General features: G+C 38.6%; 1 protein-coding gene across 3 annotated transcripts in view; it reads right to left on the bottom strand.

The window, feature by feature from the left end:
- Positions 1 to 13,906, bottom strand: part of NDUFS4 (NADH:ubiquinone oxidoreductase subunit S4) — a 115,841-nt gene extending 101,935 nt beyond the window's left edge. For all 3 annotated transcript variants that reach the window (XM_086361682.1, XM_086361685.1, XM_086361684.1), the window contains exon 1: positions 13,785 to 13,906. In XM_086361682.1, the coding sequence (XP_086217808.1) occupies positions 13,785 to 13,882 (98 nt within the window). In that variant the 5' untranslated portion in view covers positions 13,883 to 13,906. The remainder of the gene's footprint in view (positions 1 to 13,784) is intronic.
- Between the last annotated feature and the right edge of the window lie 9,955 nt (positions 13,907 to 23,861).

Raw genomic sequence — 23,861 nt, 5'->3', positions numbered from 1 at the left:
AAGAATAGCCTTTACAATAAACGGTGTTGGAACAAAGGTACATCTGTATGCAAAAAAATTAACCTCAACTTAAATCTCACATTTTATATAAAAATTCACTCAATATGATCATAGATCTGAATAAAAATATTTCAAAGCCTCAGTAAGAAAACAGAGTAAAAAATATTCATGCCCTAGGGTTAGGCCAAGAGTTCTTAAATACGACAACAAAAGTACAATAAATAAGAGAAAAAGGCTGGTGAACTGGACTATCAGTATTAAGAACTTTTACTCTCGAAAAGATACTGTTAAAAGAATGAAAAGAAAAGCTACAGATGAGCAGAAAATATTCGCAAACCACATGTCCAACAACGGACTTATAGCCAGAGTACTTTAAGAACTCCAAAATTCAACAATAAGAAAATAGACACCTCAACTTAAAAATGGGCAAAAGATATAACAGACACTTGGCCTCAATATTATCAGCTATCGGGAAATACATATTAAAACCACAACAAGTTATCCATAATGGAAATGCAAATCAAAACCATTGGATACCACTTCATACTCACTGGGACAGTTATAACAAAAACAGTAATAAGTGTTGGCAAGGTTGTGAAGACCCTCATTCACTGCTGGTGGGGATGTAAAGCGGTGCAGCCAGTTTGGAAAGAGTCTGGCAATTACTCAGAGGGCTAAACACAAAGTTATCATATTATCCAGCAATTCAACTAATCTGGATACACCCAAAAGAATGAAAACCTGTGCCACACAAAAACCTGTACACAAATGTTCACAGTACTGCTGTGTGCCTTTGCAACCCCAAGAACTGTAGCCCGCCAGGCTTCTCTATCCATGTAATTTTCCCAGTAAGAATGCTGGAGGTTGTTGCCACTTCCTCCTCTAGGGGAATCTTTCTGATCCAAAGATTGAACCCATGCCTCTGGTGTCTCTGGCATTGGTAGGCAGATTCTTCACCACTGGGCCACCTGGGAAGTCAATGTTCATAGAACATTATTCATACTAACCAAAAGGTAGACACTCCCAATGTCTTATCAACTTGTGGATAAACAGTGTGATATATCCATTCAACAGAATATCATCGATCAATAAAAATGAATAAAGTACTGATACATGCTACAATTCAGATAAACCTGAAAAACATTAAAAGAAGCCAGTCACAAAAGGTAACATATAATTCTCTTGGTATGAAATGCCCAGAGTAGGCAAACTCAAAAGACAGAAAGCAGATCTGTGGCTGGCTAGAGCTAGGGAAAGGGAAAAACATATAGTGAAGGCTAATGAGCACAGGATTTCTTCTTGGAGTGATGTTCTAAAACTGACAGTGAACAGTAGCAGTTTACAACTCCGCTAAGTTGTATCTGACTCTTGCAAATCCATGGACTATAGCCTGCTAGGCTCCTTTGTCCACATGGACTGTAGCCTGCTAGGCTCCTTTGTCCACGGGGTTCTCCTGGCAAGAATATTGGAGTGGGTTGCTATTTCCTTCTCCAGGGGATCTTCCCAACCCAGGACTCGAACCCAGGTCTCCTGCACTGCAGGCAGATTCTTTACCAACTGAGCTATGGGAAGCCCGTAAATATACTGCTGCTGCTAAGTCGCTTCAGTCGTGTCCGACTCTGTGCGACCCCGTAGACGGCAGCCCACCAGGCTCCGCCGTCCCTGGGATTCTCCAGGCAAGAACACTGGACTGAGTTGCTATTTCCTTCTCCAAGTAAATATACTGCTGCTGCTGCTGCTAAGTCGCTTCAGTCGTGTCCAACTCTGTGCGACCCCAGAGATGGCTAGAAACCATCAAATCATATATTTTCTATGAGTGAATTATATGGTAATTATGTCTCAATAAAGTTGTTTAAAAAAAAGACAACGAATTATTATACACCAATTAAAATGGTTGAATTTAAAAATATTGACAATACCAATGTTAATAAGGATACAAAGCACCTAAATTTTATACACTGCTGCTGGAAAAGCAAAATGGTACAACTACTCTGGAAAATGGTTTTGCAGTATCTTATAAAGTTAAAGTATATTACCTGAGCCTTCCCTAGTGGCTCAGTGGTAGAGAATCCACCTGTCAATGCAGGAGACGCCGGTTCAATCCCTGGTCTGGGAAGATCCCACATGCCGAGGAGTAACTAAGCCCATCTGCCACAACTATGGAGCCTGTGCTCTAAGGCCCAGGAACTGCAACTACGGAGCCCGTGCACCGCAGCCACTGAAGCCCCCTTGCAGTCTAGAGCCCATGCTCTGCAATGAGAGAGGCCATCTCAATGAGAAGCTCACACACCAAACTTAGAAATCCCCACTCACTGCAGTGAGAAAAAAGCCTATGCACAGCAATGAACCCAGAACAGCCCCCCAAAAAGTGTATTACCTATGGCCCAGGAATCTCCCTCCTAGATATATATGCTACAGAAATGAAATGTTTACACACAATCTTGTATACAAATGTTTAAAAGTGGCTCTATTTACAACTGCCAAAAACCAGAAATAATTCAAAAGACCTTCCGGGGGTAAATGGATAAACTGTGGTACATTCAAACAACGGAATATTATTTAGCAATAAGAAGAATGGGTTATTGATACACACAACTTAGAAGACTCTCGAAGGCATTATGGTGAATGAAAGAAACCAATTTTCACAAGATTGTATACCATATGGTTCCATTAATATTACAGTCTCAAAATCACAAAACTAAGGAGATGAAGAAAAGATTATTTGTTGCCAGAGATTACAGGGGAAGAGAAGGAGTTTTTTGGGGTATTTTGTTATTCTGTACCCTGATGACTGAGGTAATCACACAAATCTATACATGTGTTAAAATTCTAAAAACTGTTCACCAAAGGAAGATAGTGAATTTTTCTTAATAATTTAAAAAAATTTTAAATGTTAAATCCAGTCAAGAGTCAACTCTTTTATGATTTCAATTTGCTAAACTACCACATTTGATCACCTCATTTAGTTAAAAATACAGTATATAGTTCAAAGATAGATACTGGAAAAATGTAATACATCCTAAGGAGTACCAAGAAGTAGTAAAGCATTAGGAAATTTGGTCATTAATTAGGGGTAAACAAACTAGACATGCTAAGCCTGGAGCAAGAACTCAGAGGGAGAATGACTGATGACAAATGTCTTCAATTAACTGAAGGGCTGACATATGTATAAGGGTTACAATTTTTCCATATAGTATTAAAGAGAAACTTCATTTACCAGTAAATTTAAATAAAGTACAGAGGGCTTTCTAAGGCTAGAAGTTCACCGTATATTCCTCAAGTGCTAGATAATCAAGAAGCAGAAAGTTCTGGGGATTCCTGCATTAAACAAAGGATCAGACAGGATGATCCGAGAGTTTTCTTTCACCTCAAACATTCTATGAATCTATGAACTATAACTTCTACAGTTAACCTACCAAAGTAGAAGACACTGAAAATCAAAAAGGTATCCCTTTGTGTCAAAATATCACCTTTCATTGCACAAAAATATTTAATAGCACTCTAAGTTTCCAATTTTAAAAAGACCAAATAAATACAAAACCTTAACAAAAGCCTTATTAAGACCTATTTTATTTCTTTAAATTTCATTTGTACTAAGGACATTAAATTTAAATTATTAATGACTAATTAAAGCTAATTTCATTAGACATAAAAGACAAAAGTTACAAATATAAATTTCATGCAAACTTCTATATTGAAGAAATTTCTTGAAAAAGTACTCTTTCCACACAAAGGGTGGTAGTCCTCAAAAGAGCCAAAACATCTGTATTCACTTTAAAGCTCATCAGGACAGACTGACATTTTTAGGAGAAGCATATGGCTTGCTGAACAGTCATCTAGAACAGGATCTTTTGTCTAGTAAACCTATTCAAGGACCATTTACTTATGTATGGAGTGGCTGAATAAAGAAAAGAACATATTTTTGAGTCCTAGAAAACACAAAGAATTAAATCCTTCATCTAGCTTTGTTAAGGATACAGCAAAACACATTACAAAAGCAGCCAGATCTTTACTCTCAGAGATAGTGCTCTCAAACATCTGAAACAATTCTAAGAAATCACTGAAACAAAAGAACTCTAGAAAAGCTTTCTTAGAGAACTATATCCAGCCAAAGACCACCTCCCTAAAAAAGTCATTTCCATTTTAAAGGATAAAACACTTTCTTCTTAAAACTCTGAAGGGCAGAGTTCAACAGCTGTGCTATATTAAACCTGAGCCCTTCCAAAAGGAAGAACAAGAGTCTCTGGAGAGTGAGTAACATGGCCTGCTTTCTCCAAAATTATCAAAATGCCTGCTTTGCCTCAAAGGAAAGTATCTCCTAGAAAAAGCCTCTATAAAATACATGGGTAAAAAACATAAAACTCAGATTAGGAAAATATACAAAAATAGAAGCATTTTTGCTGGTTTTTTAAAATCTCCACCTAAGGTAAAATGTATTTTGACATCCTTCAAGATACAGCATGGAAACTATTAAACAAAAACAGCAGTTTTCAGCCTTCCCTTCCCTTCAGAATCACTACAGAGGTAGATCTCAACCTAAACTTAGTGAGCCAATATATACTGGGACCAAGACATCTAAATTATTTATGCACACAACAGGTGATTTTGATGTACAGCAAGAGTTTAAAAACTGAACTTGAGCACGGTCCCATAAAGGAAAAAATTTAAGTCTAGACAGTAAAGTCAAAAAAAAAGTCACATTTGAGCAACTAGTTCTAAAGAACCTTAGTATTTTAATCTATGAAATACTATTTAATATTTAATACAATTTAATTTTAATTAAATATTTAATGTAACTTTTATATTTAATATAATTTAATATTTAATCTATTAAAATGCTCAGTAACAGAATTTGAAACAAATTCTGAATTGTTCTCATGCCATTACTTAAAGGACAAACGACTTCAAATAGTTTGCTAAAATATCCAAAGATTCGGATGAAAATTGTTATGAAGAATATGATCTCTGCAAAGATTCCATCAGGGTGTCTGGATACTGCAAACTGAAAAAAAAGTTACAATAAAGAGCTCATGTAGGACAGAGGAGCCTGATGGGCTGCAGTCCATAGGGTCACAAAAGAGTCAGATACAACATAGTGACTAAACAACAATTATATGTATTATCTGTCAACTTTTAAAAAGTTCAAGGCTGTAATCACAATAAAGTAAATTTCAGCCACCAACAAAACTTTAATTCTATTTTATTTTATTTTTTTAATTTTATTTTTAAACTTTACAATATTGTATTAGTTTTGCCAAATATCGAAATGAATCCACCACAGGTATACCCATGTTCCTCATCCTGAACCCTCCTCCCTCCTCCTTCCCCTACCCTCCCTCTGGGTCGTCCCAGTGCACCAGCCCCAAGCATCCAGTACCGTGCATCGAACCTGAACTGGCGACTCGTTTCATACATGATATTATACATGTTTCAATGCTATTCTCCCAAATCTCCCCACCCTCTCCCTCTCCTTATACAAAATTCTAGTAGGTTTATTTGCTTGGTATTCAAATCCATTATAAATGAAAAGCAGTAATGGAAATGCTAAAGGGGAGCAGAAAAGTCAAGGAAGGACACAAAAACACTATTAAAAAGCAGACACAAGAACTCAGAAAGCATAGCAGACACTTGATAGTTTTTAAAGGCAACAGAATACAATAACTTTTTCCCAATGATCACGAGAGTAAGGAAGAAAAATATCTTCAGTATAGCTTGTTCAATATACATAACATGTATCTTGTTTAAGAGGGAAAGACAATATAATCATGAAGTTACCTACAGTCTCTTATCAGAAATAATGACAAACTTTAGGGGAAAGACCCTTACCATACACACACACACAAAAAAAACCCCCAATTCCTCACTGGAGACTCTCATTGTATAAAAGGAATAGTGGAGTGAAAGTAAAGAGCATCAGATAGTCTTTCAAATAAAAAATATACCTTGCTAAAAGGAAAAAAAAAAAGAGAACACACGAGTTGTAGGTTACTATTATCAGACATAATATTTCTTCCTGCAAAAGTCACATATTCCTTTAGCTAAGTCAGACTATTTCCTAATAACGTAAACTTAAAAATGTTTCCTCATCTGAAAAATAAGAATAAAAACACCTAAGTTCGTAGGATTACTTTGAGAAATGAGATAACGAAGGTAAAGTCCTTGGCCCAGTGGCTAATACACAGTAAGTGAGAAATGTTAGCTGCTATTATTAATTTGTACTCAAAATAAACTTCACAAAAATGATTCTCAATGTTCACCAAAGGATATATATTTCATTTGAAATGGTCTTATCCTGTATTCACCCTATCCCCAAACAGAGACCTCTTCTAACATGTATTATACAGGAACCAAGTTGGCTCATTTGTCTTCACTAAGTCCCATGTACTATTATTAACTTTTAAAAACTTCAAGTAGCTTGCAGATAGCAAGTCTAATAATTACCTTTAGTTACTATTATTCCTAAAGAGTTCAGATGTTCCGTGAGTACACTTTCTCAAATAATTTCATTTCCGTATCTTTTTTAAATTTGAAAACAAAAGAGGAATCAGGACACTTCTCAAAGAAATGTATGAATACAAAAAAGATCTATTCATGAGACAACTTCAGTCCAGAAGTTAACAGGGTTTTAGGTGAATATCCTCAACTCAGACCAAAGCAAATGATTAGAAAAGAATGTGAGTTGTAGATATTTTATATCCACATTTAGTAGGTTATTGCCTACCTGGTTTTCACTGATGAGGCTATTAACAGAAATACTACCTATGGCTTCCTATTTTTCCTTACCATCTCTGAATATGTATTTACTCATCTATGTGATAAGCGTTGTTACTGTAAGACCCATTACACTAGGTGCTATGAAGTATAGAAAAATGAATTAAAAATCTTTTCATCCCTCCAAAAGCCTGTGACCTAATTACTGATATATCAGTGCATATACCAAAACCTGCTTATTTTCATGTGTATGTGTAAGGGTCAGTATAGGCTGTTATTCTGAGGTAGTCGACAATCCAAACATCTTTGTGGCTTATAACAAATTTTATTTCTTAGTCTCTTTATATTTTATATAACCTATAATAATCAGCTCTGCTTTTCCCCATGTTATCTTTGTTCCAGGATCTAGGCTGAAAGAAAAAAGCTCACCTGGGACAGCAGAGGAAAAAACAACATGGCAAAACATGGGAAAGTTCCTGGAGCTAGTGTCTGACGTGACCTAGCCATTTCTGGAGAAGGCAATGGCACCCCACTCCAGTACTCTTTCCTGGAAAATCCCATGCGCGGAGGAGCCTGGTAGGCTGCAGTCCGTGGGGTCGCTAAGAGTCGGACACGACCGAGCAACTTCACTTTCACTTTTCTTTTCTTTTTTTTTTATTATTTTTAATTTTTATTTAATTTTTAAACTTTACATAATTGTATTAGTTTTGCCAAATATCAAAATGAATCCACCACAGGTATACATGTGTTCCCCATCCTGAACCCTCCTCCCTCCTCCTTCCCCTACCATCCCTCTGGGTCGTCCCAGTGCACCAGCCCCAAGCATCCAGTATCGTGCATCGAACCTGGACTGGCATCTCGTTTCATACATGATATTTTACATATTTCAATGCCATTCTCCCAAATCTTCCCACCCTCTCCCTCTCCCACGGAGTCCATAAGACTGTTCCACACATCACTGTCTCTTTTGCTGTCTCGTTCACAGGGTTATTGTTACCATCTTTCTAAATTCCATATATATGCGTTAGTATACTGTATGGTGTTTTTCCTTCTGGCTTACTTCACTCTGTATAATAGGCTCCAGTTTCATCCACCTCACTTTTCACTTTCATGCATTGGAGAAGGAAACGGCAACCCACTCTAGTGTTCTTGCCTGGAAAATCCCATGGGCCGAGGAGCCTGGTAGGTTGTAGTCCATGGGGTCGCTAAGAGTCGGACAGGACTGGGCAACTTCACTTTCACTTTTTACTTTCATGCATTGGAGAAGGAAACGGCAACCCACTCCAGTGTTCTTGCCTGGAGAATCCCAGAGACGGGAGCTTGGTGGGCTGCCGTCTATGGAGTCGCACAGAGTCAGACACGACTAAAGCGACTTAGCAGCAGCAGCAGCAGCAGCCATTTCTGGTTAAGATTTCATTGGTCAAAACAAATCATTTGGCAAATGGGGCAGTGATGCATAATCCTGTCACAGGGAATGTAAATGTTATAAATAATAATATCATCTACCACGATATCCATCAACAAGATTAAAAAAAATAAAATATTCAGCCTATTTAAACCAATAATAAAATCAGCATATATTTAGGTAAAATTTACTATGTGCCAAAACATTATTCTAATATTAGACTAATTAGAATTAGTCTCTGCACAATTGCACTCATCTCAGAGGCTAGCAAAGTAATGCTCAAAATTCTCCAAGCTAGGCTTCAACAGTACATGAACCAAGAACTTCCAGATGTTCCAGCTGGATTTAGAAAAGGCAGAAGAACCAGAGATCAAATTGCCAACATCTGTTGGATCATCGAAAGAGCAAAAGAGTTCCAGAAAAACATATACTTCTGCTTTACTGACTACACCAAAGTCTTTGTGTGGATCACAACAAACTGTGGAAAATTCTAAAAAGATGGGAATACCAGACCACCTTACCTGCCTCCTGAGAAATCTGTATGCAGGTCAAGAAGCAACAGTTAAAACTGGACATGGAACAATGAACTGGATCCAAATTAGGAAAGGAGAACATCAAGGCTGTATATCGGTACCCTGCTTATTCAATTTACATGCAGACTACATCATGCGAAATGCCAGGCTGGATGAAGTACAAACTGGGATCAAGGTTGCAGGGAGAAATATCAATAACCTCAGATACACAGACGACACCACCCTTATGGCAGAACTAAAGAGCCTCTTGAAGAAAGTGAAAGAGGAGAGTGAAAAAGCTGGCTTAAAACTCAACATTCAGAAAACTAAGATGATGGCATCCAGTCCCATCACTTCATGGCAAATAGACTGGGCAACAGTGGAAAAAGTGGCAGACTTCATTTTTGGAGACTCCAAAATCACTGCAGATGGTGACTGCAGCCATGAAATTAAAAGATGCTTACTCCTTGGAAGGAAAGTTATGACTAACCTAGACAGCATATTAAAAAGCAGAGACATTACTTTGCCAACAAAGGTCCATCTAGTCAAGGCTATGGTTTTTCCAGTGGTCATGTATGGATGTGAGAGTTGGACTATAAAGAAAGCTGAGCACCAAAGAATTGAATCTTTTGAACTGTGGTGTTGGAGAAGACTCTTGAGAGTCCCTTGGACTGCAAGGTGATCCAACCAGTCCCTCCTAAAGGAGATCAGTCCTGAATGTTCATTGGAAGGACTGATGCTGAAGCTGAAACTCCAATACTTTGGCCACCTGATGTGAAGAACTAATTCACTGGAAAAGACCCTGATGCTGGGAAAGATTGAAGGCAGGAGGAGAAGGGGATGACAGAGGAGATGGTTGGATGGCATCACCAACTCGATGGACATAAGTTTGAGTAAGCTCTGGGAGCTGATGATGGATGGGGAAGCCTGGAGTGCTGTTGTCCATGGGGTCGCAAAGAGTTGGACATGACTGAGCGAATGAACTGAACTGAGAGTGCTCTAGACTCACTCTAAAGCAGGAGCTCAGAGTGTTAAAATATTTAACTAGTTTTTAAATCTCCTAAGAGGAATTCAACAAATATGTATGCTACTGATGAAAACAGACCAACTAATTATGGATATTTTTAATGAGGAAAATAAGCAAAACAATGAAACCTATTAGAAAGCACATTATAAACACTGCAAGCTCACAAAACTTGGTCTTGATACATTCCAGACAGCAAAAAGTAGCTCCCCTTCAGAGAGGAATTTGTTTATCCAGCAGAAGCCAATCTGCGGACTTTAAATGTCCTAATAACTGAAGCTCCAATACTTTGGCTAACTGATTCGAAGAAGCGACTCATTGGAAAAGACCCAGATGCTGGGAAAGACTGAAAGCAGGAGGAGAAGGGGCAGCAGAGGATAAGACAGTTGGATGGCATCACCGACTCAATGCACATCAGTTTGTGCAAACTCCAGGAGATAGTGAAGGACAAGGAAGCCTGGCCTTCTGCAGTCCATGGGGTTCCAAAGAGTCAGATATGACAGCAACTGAAAAACAAGTGTTTCTCAAATTTAGGCTGAGACAGTTTCTCAGCAAGGTGTAATATACAGAGAACTCTTATCAAACTTAGTACCTCTTACTCATTGAAGGTTCCTGCAAACTCATAATTTCATACTGGCTTATCTAAGTCTGAAAAATAAGATAGAGCAAGAGAATACAATACAAAACAGGCCTCACAAAAAGGTCCCATACACTTAGCTCCCACCAGTACTAACAGCACACCCTCTGAAGAACCTAAGGAGCTATATTTGAGATAAACACAAGACAGTCCAATCGAAAGAAGTGATAGAACAGGGCTAGGTGAGATAAGTATACATGAACAGGTTAAAGAAAACAAAACCACTGTATCAAATGTCCTGAGTCCTAAATACTGCTATTTTGAAATAAAATGCCATTTTTCTCTGGGCTTCCCTAATAGCTCAGCTGGTAAAGAATCCGCCTGCAATGCAGGAGACCCCGGTTTGATTCCTGGGTCGGGATGATCCACTGGAGAAGGGATAGGCTACCCACTCCAGTAATCTTGGGCTTCCCTGGTGGCTCAGCTGGTAAAGAATCTGCCCACAATGCGAGAGACCTGGGCTCAATCCCTGGGCTGGGAAGATCCCTTGGAGAAGACTAATATCTAAATAGTTAAACTTACTCTGGACAATCCCTTAGGAATGTCAGGGAAAGTAAGGAAAAGTGTAAGCCATATATCCAGGGTTTTCTCCCTTCTCCTTCAGTCCAGGGAAATGAGAAGCACCTGGAAACACACTCACTCTAGAGCAGGTGCTCAGTAACTGGACCAGCTGAAATCAACGACACCATTTAGTTTTTTCTGTCTTGTGTGTGCATGCTGTCTGGTTTTTAGTCTCTTTGGTTTTTTACAGATATACTGCAGTTAAATTCATACATTAATAAGTTAATGTACCAGTTAACTGCTTCTTTCCTTCTGCTAACAGTTCTTTTTTTTTTTTTAGTATTTGATCACTACTCCCTTCCTTACCAAGGGCCTTACTGATTCTCCCCTCTCATTTTACTTAAGTGATCTGAAATGTCACATCATTTGCAAATAAAGTAATAAAATACAATGAATTTAAGATGTATATCTCCCCATTAATGGCTCTCTTTCCACACTCCACCTTTCCAGATCCTCATTACTCACAAGTCATAATGTAAAGAGATTTTAAGGATAAAAAGCAAATACTATGTAAGAGAGAAGTGCCATACATTTCCCTCAAGATGAAATTAACAACATAAGCTCTTTAGGGAAAAAAAGAAAAAAATATATAGTAAAGAAAGCAAACAAGTGTATCATTTGACTTGGGTTTAAAATTTGCTTTGACTTTTAAGAATTTTAATATCTGAAACTGGAGAAGGAAATGGCAACCCACTCCAGTACTCTTGCCTGGAGAATCCCATGGATGGAGGAGCCTGGTAGACTACAGTCCATGGGGTCACAAAGAGTTGGACACGACTGAGCAACTTCACTCAATATCTGAAACAGTTCATCTTTACATGGTTTAAAGTTTTATTTTCAAATCTCTTCTAACACATTTGCAAGCAGAAACTCTTTAAATGTGGATAAGACTAATTACCAGAGTTTCCAAAATCTAGTATCTTAACTTCAACTACTATAAATTGCTAACAAAATGGCTGTGACTTAGACATACAGCACAGCCATGTTTTGTTTATTTTTGGCCACGCCCCGGAAGTTTGTGGGATCCTAGTTCCCCACCTGGGATTGAAGCTGGAAGGGCTTCATACTGGCTTATCTAAGCACTAGTGTGTGTTAGCTGCCCAGTCATATCCAACTCTTTCTGCCCCCATGGACAGTAGCCCACTAGGCTTCTCTGTCTATGGGATTCTCCAGGCAAGAATACTGGAGTGGATTGCCGTTCCCTTCGCCAGGGGATCTTCCTGACCCAGGGATCAAACCCTGGTCTCCTGCACTGCAGGCAGATTCTTTACCATTTGAGCTACAGGGAAGTCCTTCTAACCCCTAGACCACCAGGGAATTCCCTACAGCCACGTTTTGATTGGCCATGGACCCTTCAAATTTGCTCTCAGTTCAAGGGCTACTGTGAATTACTTGGAAATGCAAAATTAATCTCCATAGTATCTAGGAGAATAGCTAACCTGGGTCACCTCTATTCTAGACCTAGGTTAACCAGTGGAGTATCTTAGAGAAATACTTTACATTATTCAAGTTCCCCATAAGTAGAACAGTTAATTACAAACTTATACTTTTCAATGACACTATATTATGTATATGAGCTTCTCTGATGGCTCAGAGGTAAAGAATTCGCCTGCCAATGCAGAAACACAAGAGATGCGGGTTCCATCTCTGGGTCAGGAAGATCCCCAGAGAAGGAAAGGACAACCCACTCCAGTATTCTTGCCTGAAGAATTTCATGGACAGAGGAGCTGGGGGGCTACAGTCCATGGGATCGCAAGAGTCGGACACGACTTGGCAACTAAACAACAACAATAACAGTATTATGTATATATTGCCCTCAAGACTTTTAATAAGCCACTGACCCTACCTAGGGCATCTTTCCCATCCATCATCCACTATTTAAAACCTAAATAAAACTTATCTCCCAAAATCCTTTCTAATTAACTCTTTCCAACTCTCTGTATTCCCTTTATGTTTAATACAACACTAAACTAATTTCAATAGACTCTCTCTTCAATTTTTAACACTCCCATCCCTCACACCCCCTTCAGTTCTGTCCATCCAGTCTTTGCATCGCTGTTCTATGCACTCCTGCAGAAGACAATCAACAAAAGCTCTAGTTTATATTTGTACTAACAAGCTGTGAAAACAACAATTTAACAAAATAATAAATTATTCGCAAATAGAAATGCTAGATAGTATGTGTGTGGGCGCGTGAGCTGTTGTTATACTAAAACCAGGAAAATGCAGAAAAATAGGGAAATGGAGGATTAAGTAATGCAGTCAAAAAAGAAAACACCATCACAAAAATGCTTCAATGAAAAACAATGAACAACAACAATCTCTGAATTACAGTGAGGCTTTAATAAAATTCTACATGGGAAAAATCTCAGCATTACCACCAGCCTTTTAAAAATTACTTTCCAGTATTACTAGGAGCAGTAATTTTACTAACATTGAATTCCAACCAAGTTTTCCTCCCAAGCAGCCTGACAAATAAAATGTTTCAGTTCAGAAACCTAATCAATACCACTTAAAGTCGTGTAAGGGAAAGAGACATTCAACCCTCCAGTAAAAACTGGAGTGATGGGCAAACAGGTGAAAAATGGACGGTTTCAGAAAGAAGGGAAGAAAAATGAGACTCCGCCTCCTCTCTGGGGGCTCAAGCTCGGTTCATAGCTTCGGAGACAACCCCATACCCCAGACCTTCTTCTCCCATAGCAGCAATGCATGGTTCCAAGAAACCAGGGGTCTTCCTCTCCTCTCCCCGCATGCACGCCCCGACTCGCCTGGCCAAGCTCCCCTAGATCGCCCCAAATCCACCCGCCCTCTCCCGAGGAAAGGGTCAGCAAAGGACGTTTTCCCGAGGCCTTCTCCGGGATCCAGCTAGGAGAGACCTCCGCAAAGGTGGAGAGACCCGAGAAGCTTAAAGAAGAAGCCTCATAATCCTGTTACCTGGTCGAAACCTTGGAAACGGAAACGGCAGCTACAGTCGCTACCCTTCTCCCCCACAACGCTTGCCTCAGCGCCACTGACATTGAGACCGCCGCCATCTTGCTACAGGCAGACACTAGGACGGATCACCGCAAGGGACAAGCTTCCTTCGTTTTCAAGCCCATGGAACCGCAACGCAAAAGAGTAGGGAGGGTTTGGTTAATTTCATTATTGTTAGGTGTTTTGTTAAATAATGGAGTTTTAAAAAGAGGTGCAACGTTTGGTTGCAAGAGATAAGAAGGAAAATGGACGGAAGAAAAATGCAAGAAGTGCATTAAGTGTAAATATAAGCCTCATAAAGTATAATCCTTGTCTGTTAGGACTGGTTTACATACCGGTTAATGAAGAGACGGAAAGAAAATGCTTGAAAATTTCAACACCTGCAACTCATAATTTTTTCAAAGGACTCAATATAAGGGGCTGAGCCCACTAGAAGAGCTAGAGGGCTTGTTGGTGATTGAGAACCTAAAGTAGTGCTTTTCCAAAATGTTGCCAGATTCAGTTTGCAAGCCCTCAGGAAAGGGCTGTATTCAGTTTGATGTTCTGTAGTTGATTCTTATAATGATCATATTTTCCAAATGAAAAATCTAGACACATGGCCTGGCAAAAGATTTTTTTTTTTTTTTGACGTGTGTATTCATATGAAAAACTTATGAAACATACTATTTTATATCAGTCTTTTCCCAGTAAATCCTGAACGTAATCCATGGATATTAGACATACAAAACAAAAACTATCTTCTGAGGCAATTGTTAGTAATATGTTTGTATTGTGGACTACTAACCATAAGGACAATGATTAACTGTGGATTATAAAATAAAAAGTAGGTTCGTTGGTGGGGTGTGCTATTTTAGAGAACTTTTTTTAAGTTAGAATGCCCCTGCTTTTAAAATTAAGCAGGTGAAAACACTTTTTATTAAAAGAATAGTATTAACAGGTGGATGGGGAATGCCTTGGTTCTGCATTAAGGCCAAATAAAAGAAAACGAAATACATAAGGGAAAGGGGTTAAGAAAGAGATTGAGTGGGGAGTGCAATGGGATGGGTGTTTAAGAGGGAAGGGGACATAGGAATGCCTATGGCTGATTCATGTTGCTGTTAGGCAGAAACCAACACAATGCTGTAAAGCAGTTATCCTTCAATTAAAAATAAATTAATTCAAAGAAAAGATTGAGCACCACAGCACCTAGTACCAGAGAGAAAGCCTTGTCCAGGGAAAGAGGAAATGCACAGAAAGATGAAGGAAGAGATATCTCACAGAGAATTTTCTTTTAAATTTTTATTTTTGAAATAGATTTCACAGGAGGTTGCAAAAACAGTACCGAGAGCTCTTGTACAAACTTAACTCAGTTTCTCCCGTTGATTACGTCTTATATAATTGTTGTACAGTATGGAAGCCAGTATTTCAAATCCTGAAAGATGATGCTGTGAAAGTGCTGCACTCAATATGCCAGCAAATTTGGAAAACTCAGCAGTGGCCACAGGACTGGAAAAGGTCAGTTTTCATTCCAATCCCAAAGAAACGCAATGCCAAAGAATGCTCAAACTACCGCACAATTGCACGCATCTCACACGCTAGTAAAGTTATGCTCAAAATTCTCCAAGCCAGGCTTCAGCAATACGTGAACCGTGAACTTCCTGATGTTCAAGCTGGTTTTAGAAAAGGCAGAGGAACCAGAGATCAAATTGCCAACATCTGCTGGATCATGGAAAAAGCAAAAGAGTTCCAGAAAAACATCTATTTCTGCTTTATTGACTATGCCAAAGCCTTTGACTGTGTGGATCACAATAAACTGTGGAAAATTCTGAAAGAGATGGGAATAGCAGACCACCTGATCTGCCTCTTGAGAAATTTGTATGCAGATCAGGAAGCAACAGTTAGAACTGGACATGAAACAACAGACTGGTTCCAAATAGGAAAAGGAGTACGTCAAGGCTGTATATTGTCACCCTGTTTATTTAACTTCTATGCAGAGTACATCATGAGAAACGCTGGACTGGAAGAAACACAAGCTGGAATCAAGATTGCCAGGAGAAATATCAATAACTTCAGATATGCAGATGACACCACCCTTATGGCAGAAAGTGAAGAGGAACTAAAAAGCCTCTTGATGAAAGTGAAAGTGGAGAGTGAAAAAGTTGGTTTAAAGCTCAACATTCAGAAAACGAAGATCGTGGCATCCGGTCCCATCACTTCATGGGAAATAGATGGGGAAACAGTGGAAACAGTGGCAGACTTTATTTTTCTGGGCTCCAAAATCACTGCAGATGGTGATTGCAGCCATGAAATTAAAAGACGCTTACTCCTTGGAAGGTAAATTATGACCAACCTAGATAGCATATTCAAAAGCAGAGACATTACTTTGCCAACAAAGGTCCGTCTAGTCAAGGCTATGGTTTTTCCTGTAGTCATGTATGGATGTGAGAGTTGGACTGTGAAGAAGGCTGAGCGCCAAAGAATTGATGCTTTTGAACTGTGGTGTTGGATAAGACTCTTGAGAGTCCCTTGGACTGAAAGGAGATCCAGCCAGTCCATTCTGAAGGAGATCAGCCCTGGGATTTCTTTGGAAGGAATGATGCTAAAGCTGAAACTCCAGTACTTTGGCCACCTCATGCGAAGAGTTGACTCATTGGGAAAGACCCTGATGCTGGGAGGGATTGGGGGCAGGAGGAGAAGGGGACGACAGAGGATGAGATGGCTGGATGGCATCACTGACTCGATGGACGTGAGTCTGAGTGAACTCCAGGAGTTGGTGATGGACAGGGAGGCCTGGCGTGCTGCGATTTATGGGGTCGCAAAGAGTCGGACACGAGTGAGCGACTGAACTGAACTGAACTGATGGAAGCCAGGAAACTGACATTGATATGAAGTGTTTATGCATTCCTTTGTCATTCTATCACGTGTCAATTCATGAAACCCCTAGCAGAATCAAGATACAGAACTGTTCATCACCACAAAGATTTCCCCTGGTGTTACTCCTTTATATACCCACCTCCCAACCCCTGGCCACTACTACTGTTTCCACTTGTATAATTTCATATTTCAAGAATGTTGTGTAAATAGACTCGTAGTATATATAACTTTTTGACATTGGCTTCTTTCACTCTTCATAGTGCCTCTGAGATCCATTCATGGTATTGCATTTAACAATAGTTCTTCACTTTTTATTGCTGGGTGGTATTAGTATTCTGTGGTGCATTAGTCTAGATTCTCCAGAAAAACAAAATGAATAGGATATATATATATCTGGATTACCACAGTTTGATTAACCATTCACCTGTTGCAGAATATTTGGTTTGGTTAGGACTAGAGATGGCTGGATGGCATCACTGACTTGATGGACGTGAGTCTGAGTGAACTCCGGGAGTTGGTGATGGACAGGGAGGCCTGGTGTGCTGCTATTCATGGGGTCTCAAAGAGTCAGACACGACTGAGCGACTGATCTGATCTGATTACAGATAAAACTGCAATGAACAATCATGTACAGGTTTTTGTGTGGACATAAATTTTCATTTCTCTGGAATAAATGCTCAAATGTGCAATTTTATTTAGTTTCTTTAATAAAACTGCTAAACTATTTTCCAGAAAACCTGTACCATTTTTCATTCCCACCAACACTGTATGAGATCCAGATTCTCTGTGTCCCCACCAATATTTGGTATTTTTAATTTCAGTTCAGCTAACATAAATAATAGATGTGTAATGATAGTTCGTCAAGATCTTAATTTATATTCCCATGATGACTAATGATGTGGAATATCTTTTCATGTGCTTATTTGCCATTATGAGTATTCCATTCAGTTCAATGTCTCATATTTTGTCCATTTTCTAATTGCATTATTAGTTTTTTGCTATTTACATTTGAGAGGTTTTATGTAGTCCAGATATGAGTCTTTTATCAGATATGTGGTTCACAAATATTTTCTCCTATCTGTAGCTTGTCCTTTCATCCTCTTAACAGGATGTGTTGCTCAGTAAATATTTTTAATTTTGATGAAGCCCAGTTTAGTCATTTTTAAATTTATGGATTATGCTTTCTTTTGCTTCCATGTTTTACTTATTTTTATTGCGTTATAATTAACATGCAATATTGTAGTAGTTTCAAGTGTCTAAGAGTAATTCAGTATTTTTGTACTTTATTAAATGATTATGGCAGTAAGACCATTTGCCATCTGTCACCATACAAAGTTGTTATGACATTATTGACTGTATTCCCTATGTGTACGTTATATCCTCGTGACTTATTTATTTTATAGCTAGAAGTTTCTGCCTCTTAATCCCTTTCACCTATTTTGTCCGTCTCCCTACCCCACTCCCATCTGGCAACCACCAGTTTGTTCCCTGTATCTATGAGTCTGTTTCTGTTTGGTTTTGTTTGCCCATTTGTTTTATGTTTTACATTCCACATGTAAGTGAAATCGTACAGTATCTGTTTTTCTACATTTGACTTATTTCATTTAGCATAATACCCTCCAGATCCATCTATGTTGTTGCAAATGGCCTTCATTATTACTCGTGGCTGAGTAATATCCCATTTTATGTATAGACCACACCTTCTTTATTCATTCATCTATTGATGGATACTTAGGTTGCTTTCATGTCTTGTCTATTTTAAATCTTGCTGTAATAAACACAGTGGAGCATATATCTTTTCAAATCAGTGTTTTCATTTTCTTTGGATACATACCCAGAAGTTGATTTGCTGGATCATGTGGTAGTTCTATTTCTAATTTCTTGAACCCCCATCCTGTTGCTTTTGGTATCTTGTCCAAATACTGTTTACCAACCCTAGGTCCTAAAGATTTTCTGTTTTCTTGTAAAGGTTTTTTTGCCTCACCTTTTACATTTAATTCTATGATCCACTCTGAGTTAGTTTTTGAGTTAAGTTTTAAGTTAATAAGGTGTGAGGTATAGGTCGAAGTTCGGTTTCTTACCTGTGGATATCAATTGTTTTAGCACTATGCATTGAAAAGATTGTCCTTCTCTCATTGAATTGGTTTTGTACCTTTGTCAAAAAAACAGTTAGCCGTACTTGTGTGTGGCTATTTCTGGGTTCTCTATTTCAGGAGAATTTTAAGACTTTGATTTTAGATTAAATGTTTATGTTTGTTTTCTTTTTTAAGGAGTAACATATGATCTGTCAAAATATTCATAAGAGCAACTTACTATAGCCATGTTTCTAGTCCTATTAGCCTAAACCCAACCTTTCCACCTACCACTTACTGTGGTACCTTCCTTCTATGAATTTGCAATCCCCAGCAAAACCTTCACTCTCTGGTTTTTTTTTTTTTTTTGCCTTGACCTGTGTCTTCTGTGTTGGCAGGTGGACGCTTTATCACTGAGCCACCTGGGAAGCCTGAATCATAAGGTAGCTCCATTTTCAGTTTCTTGAGGAACCTGCATACTGTTTTCCATCATGGCTTTCTAATTTACACTCCCACAAACAGTGCACAAAGGTTTCCTTTTCTCCATACCCACAGCTCATGACCCCAAACCAGCATTGCCAATAATACACTCCTGTGGAATCTCTGGTTCTCCTGACCTTTAGCTGGATTTCCTCACCCACCCATACATGAGTTCCTTTCTGACTTCACATACACAATATAAGCCTAAGAATGAAACACAAATAACTTGCTGTGTGCTTTTTTTTTCCCCCAGCAATTTCACCTAAACTATAGATTCTACCACTAAGCTTAATAGAACGTCTAGGTCCAAATACCATTCTATTATCTCAGTAGGAGTATTAAAATATGAGTTGACTTTAACTTTTGCTTGCATTTATTGCAAGGTTCCCAGAATACTCCTCCTGAGCCACTCATGATGGCTAAATAAAATAGCAACCTAAAATACTTATTTTACTACCAACAATTACTCACTATCTAACTTTATCTGATCAGGACCTTTGTGCTAGCTGTTCTCTGTGGCTAGAATGCTATTCCTTGTGTCTGGAATAATCTCTCACCTTTCTGTCTCTCTCTCTCACAAATCACATTTTCAATGAGGTCCTTTCTGATTACCCTGTCTAAACTTTTGACCCCACCACAACACTTTCTATTCATCTTCCCTGCTTTATTTTCCCCCTTAGCATTTTTGTAAGTTTTAGCACTTTATGAACTTTCTATAATAAATGTGAATTATAAAAGAAGGGAGAAAACTGTCCAGTAGTTAAGATCAATCTTTTTCTACTTATGAATGTAAACTTTTTCTAACCAGGAATGTTGCCAGGAATAATTATTCTATTTCTGCAATTAACCAAATGAAGATATTTTACTTAGTTACAACAATTAGTGAACTATATAATTCTACTCTCCCTGTACCTGGAAATCTGCAGTGGCCTCTATTCAATTACCACCCTTATTCTGGCCTCCCATTTATATCCACTTTGGATATAAATGGAACACGTGATCATGTCACCTGTATAAATCCCTCCACTGGCTTACCAGTGTCCTCAGGATAAAGACAAAAATCCCTTCAGCTGATCTGACAGGCTCCATGCGGTCTGTTTCCACCTTCTTTGCTGTCTACCTACTGACTGCCCTACACTGAACCCTTCACAAACGGTCACCTACTGCAGTGCTCTTCTTTGCCTCTTCTCTAGTCACCCTCCTTGCCTTTCAGATCACAGCATAAGAGTCCCTCCCTGTGGTAGAAAATGTAGGTATCTTATTAGTATTTCCCACCTCCTCCCTTCCTTGATGACAGAGCCTGAATCCTACTATAGAGGATTTAAAAACTGTTGTATTCTTGCTTTTCCATCAGCTTGCAGCTAGCATATGGACATGGGCAAGGCCAAGAGATCTGACGTTCCTTCTGAGAAAACAGGTTTCTGGAAAAAAGAGACACAAGTAAGAATGTCTCTTTTTCTGGCTTCCTATACAGTTGTGTGAAGAAATAATGCCTTGAGCTGTCACATCTTCTCAGCAAGAGAGACAAATATAAGAACCTAGCCAACAAGAAAGGTTGGAAGAGCAGAGAGAGGGTAAGAGCCTAGGGCTTTAATGGCATTGTTGAGCTTCTGAATCAACCCTGATCAAAACACCTCTAGACTTATTATAAGTGGCTTAAGTGTTGAAGCCTCCATTTGTTAGATACCCTGTAGCTGAAAAGATTGTTAAAAGTGAAAGTCGCTAAGTAATGTCTGACTCTTTGAGACCCCATGGACTACACAGTCCATGGAATTCTCCAGACCAGAATACCAGAGTGGGTAACCTTTCCCTTCTCCGGAGGATCTTCCCAACCCAGGGATCTAACCCAGGTCTCCTGCACTGCAGGCAGATTCTTTACCAGCTGAGCCACCAGGGAAGCCCAAGAATACTGAAGTGGCCAGCCTATCTCTTCTCCAACAGATCTTCCCAATCCAGGAATCAAACCGGGGTCTCCTGCATTGCAGGCGCATTCTTTACCAACTGAGCTATCAGGAAATGTTTTTACTGATATTCTTTTTATCAGAGGTTTCACATGCAAGAATTACTTCTCTGACCTCCCTGACCATGTCAATTCCTCTTTTTATAGACCCATCTAGCATATCTTTCCTTTCAGAGCACCTCCTATGTTGCAGTTTCAATAATGCAATGTAGTCATCTCTTTCTCCAGAATGTAAAGTAAGTTCTCCAAGGACAGAGATCATATCCGTTTTTGCAGATCATTTTGCCTGTATCTGACACATAGCAAGACCCAAAGAAAGTGTAGAATCCATGAGTGAATGAATGAATGAAGCTATTAGAACTTTAAAAATATCAAAAATAAGGAGAAAGAGCCTTTTCTTTTTGCTACTTTTGCTCATAAAAAGTTGATACACATTGTTTTTAAGGTGATTTTTGCCTCAGGTCTACAGATCTTATTGGTTTCTAATATTTCATCTTTGATCAAGTACCATTTCATGAAGACCTTGGTGGGATACTGGGGATAGGGGTCAATGTTACCGGCAAAAGACCTGAAACCATAAATCTACCTTTTACTAGGCCTGCATTTTTTAAAAAATTTAATAACCCCTTTCATTTCCTTATTTCTCACATTTCAAATATAGGATATAAGCCTGAAAATGGAATGCAAATAATTTGCTGTGTACATTTATTTTTTTTAACAATTTCACCCAAACTATAGTTTCTACCACTAGGTTTAATAAATGTTTAGGTCCAAATACTATTTTATTTCAGATACGAGTATTAAAATATGAATTTTTTTTTCTGCTTCTTGCTTGCATTTCAAGCATGGTGGCCAAAAGAAACATTTAGTTTAGTTTTTCTAATGCCATGTGAAATTTACAGTGGATTTGAAGTTGTCTGGTTTTAATTTTTTCCCTTTGCACATGGGTCTTCAATAAAGCATCCAGAAGAAAATAAATTAAAACCAGACATTTCTATCAGACGTTTCACATGCAATCGCTATAGACATGAAAAAATTCCACCATCACTTATTGGCTACAAACTAATATTTTAAATCACATCTTATTTTTCACAGTTAATTTAATTGAAAACCTTGAATTAATACCTTATCATCTTATAAAATTATTATGACATCTGGCAGGGTTGCTGAGGCTTTGGCAACAAACGAAATAATTTTTACCGATAGTGAAGAAATACCACTTGAAATTATTTTTGGAAATCAAAGTGTGCAAACAATCAAAATTCCTAAAAGCTCAAAGAATTTTCCCACATAAATTTGATCACATGTCCCATCACAACCTGGAGTTCTAGTTCTAAATTTTCATGTTTATGGGTCATTCTCAAACTTGACAAGTGAAAAAACAAATTAATTATATTTTTTCCCTTTCTATTACCTAGAGCAAATCTGTCCCTCACATTCACTCTCTCTGGCTTGGCAAAATGCTGTCATCTTTCCTCCAATATAAGATGTCATCAACTGTAAAATGTATTGTTTTTCTGTACTAATAAGTATAAAAAATGCAGCAATTAAACCATGACACAATACCAACTCTATTATATATCCTGCCTTCAAAGAGGTAAAATGTGGGGGAAATTCACATTTTAGAAGCAAAGAAACATAGTAATTACCTAACCTATGTCCTCCCCTTTATCGTAAGGAATAGAAGTCATTATTTACTGGTCTCTGGAATAAATATTTTATTGCTAGGAATAACCATGTAACAAGTTCTGACCAAAGAAATATAAGAAAAAAGTATCATGTGACACTTTCTGGGAAACCTCCTGTAAACATAGACAGTAATTGCACCTCTTTGCCCTGCCCCCTGCTTTTTCTTTATTTCTTTTATCATCCTGCTATGAAGATGCAAATGTGAAGGCTCAGACCATGAAACGTGAGCTCTGTGATGAGCAAATAATGAGGTGAAGGAGACTGGATACTCCAACCATCTTTTGATTCCATAAGCACTGTATTGATCGTACCACAGTTTCCCTGTTCTTCACTTTCTTGATGATGCCTCTGTGTGTGTGTGTGTGTGTGTGTGTGTGTGTGTGTGCTCCGTCACTCCCCACTGATCCAGATTAAATTCCATGGCTGGTTATTATGATCATTTTCTTGCTTACACTTGTGATTCCCTTGTCCTTCTCTCTTTCTTGTATTTGGTGAAATTGCCACCTAGGTTAAATTCACCTGTCTTTCTATCCTGCATCTTCACCTATGCAGCAAAACACAACAGGGGAAAAGCACCAAATTATACTGACTTGTCTCACTTTACCACAACCCTCAAATTGGCCCTTAATGCTACTTGCCAAACATATTGTGTGCATGCTTAGTTGCTTCAGTCATGTCCGACTCTTTGCGATCCCATGGACTGTAGCCTGCCAGGCTCCTCTGTCCATGGGATTCTCCAGGCAAGAATACTGGAGTGGGTTGCCTTACTCTCTTCTAGGGGATTTTCGTGGTCCAGGGAATGGACCCGTGTCTGTTGCGTCTCCAGCATTGGCAGGCAGGTTCTTTACCACTAGTGCCATCTAGGAAGCCCAACTTTCCTATGTTCTATATTCATATATTCTTAACCCATTTACCTTTTTACTCATTCTTCTTTCTCCTCAAACTTCTGTTTCCTCTTCTCCTATCCTTACTCCTTGCGGTAAC

This window comes from Bos grunniens, chromosome 20 (assembly GCF_055505025.1).
Source record: "Bos grunniens cultivar Pamir isolate PY7600 chromosome 20, Bosgru_T2T1.0, whole genome shotgun sequence".
Taxonomy (NCBI): domain Eukaryota; kingdom Metazoa; phylum Chordata; class Mammalia; order Artiodactyla; family Bovidae; genus Bos; species Bos grunniens.
Note: the sequence above shows the minus strand (reverse complement) of the source record. Positions and strands in the feature narration are given on the sequence as shown.